We start from the raw sequence: 5391 nt of genomic DNA, 5'->3' as shown, positions 1-5391 counted from the left end.
GCTGGTTCCTGGAGAAAATCAACAAGATTGACACTTATTTATAATAAATAAATCTTTTAAAAAAGAGAGAGAGAGGTTTGGTATCATTTGAGTTACCTTGCCCAAAATATTCCTTTTTTTTAAATAAAATTTATTTTTTTAAAGCAGTCTTTTCTCATTTTATATACCTATCCCAGTTCCCACTACCTCCCCTCCTCCCACTCCCCTGACCTTCTCCCCACCCCAGGCCCCAACCACTCCTTAGAAAGGGTCAGACTTCCCAAGTGGAGTCAACAAAGTCTGACACATCACTTTGAAGCAGGATCTAAGCCCTCCTCCATATCAATTCTCTCCTCCCCCCAACCCCATATCAATTCTGAGCAAGGTATCACTCTGAAAAGAATCGATTCCAGAATGCCAGTTCAAGCACTAGGAATAAATCCTGGTTCCACTGCCAAAATATCACCATGGTTACTGTGTAGAGAACAGACTGTATAGTTAGTTAGGAATGGACACAAGGCCATTGTGAGAATCCAGGCTCAAGATGATGGTACCCTTAGCTAGGGTGACAGTGAGAAGTGGTGATAAATAGTAGGCAGGGCCTGGCGGTGGTGGTGCATGCCTTTAATCCCAGAACTTGGGAGGCAGAGGCAGGCGGATCTCTGTGAGTTCGAGGCCAGCCTGGTCTACAAGAGCTAGTTCCAGGACAGGCTCCAAAGCTACAGAGAATCTCTCTCTCAAAAAACAAAAACAACAACAAAATAGTAGACAGTATGATGAAAACTCTTAATTAGCTTATTTATGGTTTTGGGTTTTTTGTTTTTTTGAGACAGGGTCTCTAAATAGCCATAACTTACTTGGAACTAAGTATGTAGTCCAAGCTGATTTCAAACTCAAAGAAATTCACTTGCATCAGCTTCCCACATGCTGTGATTAAAGACATGCACTACTGCACCCAACCTAACTCCTTAATTAATTTTTTATTATAGAAATAATGTGTGTACATTGAAAGCAAACTGGTAAATATAAACAAAAATCATCACTGTGAAATAACTTAGAGCTTATATATGGATTTTTCTACATATTTGTACACTTTTTTTTAGCCAAAGTGTCACCTACCCTTTTCTACAGTTCAGCTTTCTATTTTGCCAGTTAGTTATCTCCTCTAGCTTCCAGGGTATATTCAAACTTGATGACTGACCCACAAGCATCAAGTAGTTTATACAGCCATGTGCAAAGCTTAAATCTGGTTGTTACCTATCTTTACTCTCTTTAGTCTGGCATATTCCCTTTTTTTAATGACTGCAGTCATTAAACATATTTGGCCAGTTATCTGCAGGGCGCCCTACTCTTTTTCAGTGACTTCTTTGTGGTGTTATCATCTTATTTCTCTAGGCCTTTATATTCTCTAGAAACAGTATTGTTAGCAATGTGTAAATTGCAGTGCTGTGCAAGGTATATGGTTTACTTTCTTTTGACAAGTCCTTGTCAAGAGAAATACCACCAGGTTTAAAGATTTGCTTTAAAGAAAATATGCCAGTTAAACACAAAGCATGATTCTTAGTAGTGCTGAGATAAGCATGGTAAACAGCCACAAAGGACATTACTGGAATGAGTGGGGAAAATATCTGAATTCTCTGAATAATTAGTACTTCTCAAATATTAATGTGCATCTATAACACCTGGAAATCTATATTTTGACAGTGCTAAGGAATGAACTCAGGACCTTGTACATGGCAAACAAAGTCTTTGAAAAAGCAAATGTGATAGAGTAGACAGTGGGGCGCAAGAATGCTGAGTTTTAACAAGCTCCTAGAGTGCCGACAGCGCTGGTCCTCTGACCTCACTGTACTAGAAAGCACATAGGAGAGAAAAACAGAAAACCTCTCATTCCTGTTTTCACCTATGAAGAGTTGTTAGACCTGATTGACAGTTGCTTTAATTATTGTTGTGTAGAAACTGTACAATGCCATTCTTTGGGAATCAGCTAGCATTACAGACGGTGTATCATTTCCACTCATTTTCTGAGTCACTTTTAGCTGTAGAATGTACCTGTCTCTGCCTTTTCCCTGCTCAGGTTTACTTGAGATCATTTATGACAAATGTTTTTTGGCTCTCTTGTAGTGCTCGATGCTGCGCACCACCGACATTGGCCTGGGGTGTTGAAGGTGGTATCTGGATGCCATATATCCTTATTTCAGATTCCATTACCAGAAGATGGGATGCAGTTTGGAGGATCCATGAGCTTACATGGAAATCACATGACCCTGGCTTGTTTTCATGGCCCAAATTTCCGTTCAAAATCCTGGGCCCTTTTTCATTTAGAAGAACCAAATATTGCCTTTTGGACTGAAGCTCAGAAAATCTGGGAAGATGGTAAACTGACACATTTCCAGCTTTTATTCTTTGCTGTCATCTGGCTTGATCATAAATGACTTATGTAATTTTTCTTTCTTAGGTCTTTTGTGTATTAATTTTTGAGGCTGTGTGTGTATGTATGGTGTATGTGTGTTTTTATATGATGTCTTTGAATGAAGGCATGTTCATGGCACAGTGTGCTTGTGGAAGTAATAGGACAACCTAGGGTATCCTCACCCTCCACCCTGTTTGAGACTAGGCTAACTGACTCATGTGCTTTCAGGGATTCTCCTGTAACCAACTCCCATCCCAGTATAGGAGCCCTTGAGATTAGAGACACACTTGATTATATCCAGCTTTACATTGGTTCTGGTGATTGAAGCTCAGGACCTCATACTTGAATAGCAATGCTTTAATACTGAGCCGTCTCCCTGACTACTTTGTGCTTTTGTTTGCTTGCAATTATTTATTTTGAGAGAGACACATTTGTGCTATAGCACACATGTGAAAGTCAGAAACCAGCTCTGGGATTGTGATTTGTGGGCTGGTTTTCTTTGCTTTATGTTTAAAAACCACCTATGGGTGAGTACATGTGATAATTGTCTTTCTGGGTCTGGGTTACCTCACTCAAAATGATGTTTTCTAGCTCCATCCATTTTCCTGCAGTATTCAAGCTGACATTTTCCTTATCCATTCTTCGATCGAAGGTCATTTAGGTTTTTCCAGGTTCTGGCTATGACAAGCAAAGCTGCTATGAACATAGCTGAGCACATGTCCTTCTGGCACTATTGAGCATCCTTTGGATATATACCCAAAAGTGGTATTACTAGGTTTTCAGGAAGGTTGTTTCCTAATTTTCTGAGAAATTGCCAAACTGACATCCAAAGGGGTTGTACCAGCTTGCATTCCCACCAGCAAGGCAGAAGTGTTCCCTTTTCCCCACAACCTCTCCAGCATAAGTTGTCTTCAGTGTTTTTGATCTTGGCCATTCTTTCAGGTGTAAGATGGAATCTAAGAGTTGTTTTGATTTGCATTTCTCTGATGACTAAGGATGTTGAACATTTCCTTAAGTGTCTTTCAGCCATTTTAGATTCCTCTGTTGAGAGTTCTCTGTGTAGGTCTGCACTCCATTTTTTTTATTGGATTATTTATTCTTTTGATGACCAATTTCGTGAGTTCTTTGTCTGATGTGGGGTTAGTGAAGATCTTTTCCCATTCTGTAGGCTGTTGTTTTGTCTTATTGACCATGTCCTTTGCTTTACAGAAGCTTTCCTGTTTCAGGAGGTCCCATTTATTAATTGTTTCTCTCAGTGTCTGCTGCTGGGGTTATATTTAGGAAGTGGTCTCCTGTGCCAATGTGTTCTTCCCACTTTCTCTTCTATGAGGTTCAGTGTGGCTGGCTTTATGTTGAGGTCTTTGATCTGTTTGGACTTGAGTTTTGTTGAAAGATAGGGGCCTATTTTCATTCTTCTACATGTTGATATCCAGTTATGCCAGCACCACTTCTTAAATATGCTTTCTTTTTTCCATTTGATATTTTTTCTTCTTTGTCAAAAATCAGGTGTTCGAAGGTGTGTGGATTAATATTCGGGTCTTCAATTTGGTTCCACACTGGTTTTTTTTTAATATTTATTTATTATGTATACAATATTCTGTCTGTGTGTTTGTCTGAAGGCCAGAAGAGGGCACCAGATCTCATTATAGATGGTTGTGAGCCACCATGTAGTTGCTGGGAATTGAACTCAGGACCTTTGGAAGAGCAGGCAGTGTTCTTAACCTCTGAGCCATCTCTCCAGCCCCACAATGGGTTTTTTAAAAAGGACACCAAAACATGTACAAAATTCTCATAAAGAACTAATAAAATTATTTTAAAAGAGCAATTCCTTTGAGCAGTTTCCTATTCCGTGTTTTCTTCTGTTTGCCTTTTGATATTGCCTTACTCTTTAGCCCGGGTTGTCCTGTAACTCGGGATCCTCCTGTCTCTGCTTCCTGAGAGCCAGTATTGCAGGTGTGTCCCATTGCCTGACCCACTCAGTGGTTCTTAACAAAATGGTTGATGTTCTTCATCTCACTGGGATAAATCCGGTTAACTAAAATAACTATTTGTGTACTTTCTCATTTATTCCCCTTCCTACCCTATCTGTGTACAGCTTAGCTAAATCTATTACTCTGAAGCCACAGTTATTTTCTTAGTTATAAATATAGTTTATCACCTTTACAAACATATCTTTCTTGTGCTCTAGGCTCTAGTGATCATTCTACATATATTGTTCAAACACTGGATTTTCATCTGGGTCATAATACCATGGTTACCAAACCATGTGGTGCTCTGGAAAGTCCCATGGCAACAATAACCAAGATAACGAGACGTCGCCATGAAAACCCACCTCATGGAGTAGCAAGTGTAAAAGAGTGGTTCAACTATGTCACTGCCACGAGAAACGAAGGTTGGCTCTTAGCTTTTGTTGGGCTTCTTTTGTTTTTCTATTTTGAGCTCTGTCAGCTGTTTAGAATATAAGTAGAGGTCAAGTTTTCATGTCTTGATACAGCTTTCATTTTATTTCTGTTGATACATAAAGTGATTTTTTTAATATTTATTTATTATGTATACAATATTCTGTCTGTGTGTATGCCTACAGGCCAGCAGAGGGCACCAGACCCCATTACAGATGGTTGTGAGCCACCATGTGGTTGCTGGGAATTAAACTCAGGACCTTTGGAAGAGCAGGCAATGCTCTTAACCTCTGAGCCATCTCTCCAGCCCCATAAAGTGATTTTTTTAATACAAGAATCACCAGCCTGATGATACAACATTTTGTAGACTTAAATTAGCTATAACTGAAACTATGCTAAATAAATTGGTTTTAAATGAATAAAATTAAATTTGTTATATTTTATAGCATTTGTGAAATATCTTAGAAATTATTTGAAAAATGTTTTATAATTATTCTGTGCTTTTGATAACAATAATATATATATATATATATGCACATTTCTTTTTAAGAATATGAACATTGCCGGGCGGTGGTGGCGCACGCCTTTAATCCCAGCACT

At 38.9% G+C, this 5391-nt stretch overlaps 1 protein-coding gene across 1 annotated transcript in view; it reads left to right on the top strand.

Moving 5' to 3' along the window:
- The window catches only part of Kiaa1109 (KIAA1109 ortholog), a 207895-nt gene that overhangs the window by 192620 nt on the left and 9884 nt on the right, over nt 1–5391 (top strand). The window contains exons 81-82 of the mRNA XM_005370400.3: nt 2104–2355; nt 4581–4784. Of these exons, the coding sequence (XP_005370457.1) occupies nt 2104–2355; nt 4581–4784 (456 nt within the window). The remainder of the gene's footprint in view (nt 1–2103; nt 2356–4580; nt 4785–5391) is intronic.

This window comes from Microtus ochrogaster, unplaced genomic scaffold, assembly GCF_000317375.1.
Source record: "Microtus ochrogaster isolate Prairie Vole_2 unplaced genomic scaffold, MicOch1.0 UNK78, whole genome shotgun sequence".
Lineage (NCBI taxonomy): Eukaryota > Metazoa > Chordata > Mammalia > Rodentia > Cricetidae > Microtus > Microtus ochrogaster.
The sequence above is the reverse complement of the archived record's forward strand: the minus strand, read 5'-3'. Positions and strand labels throughout refer to the sequence as shown.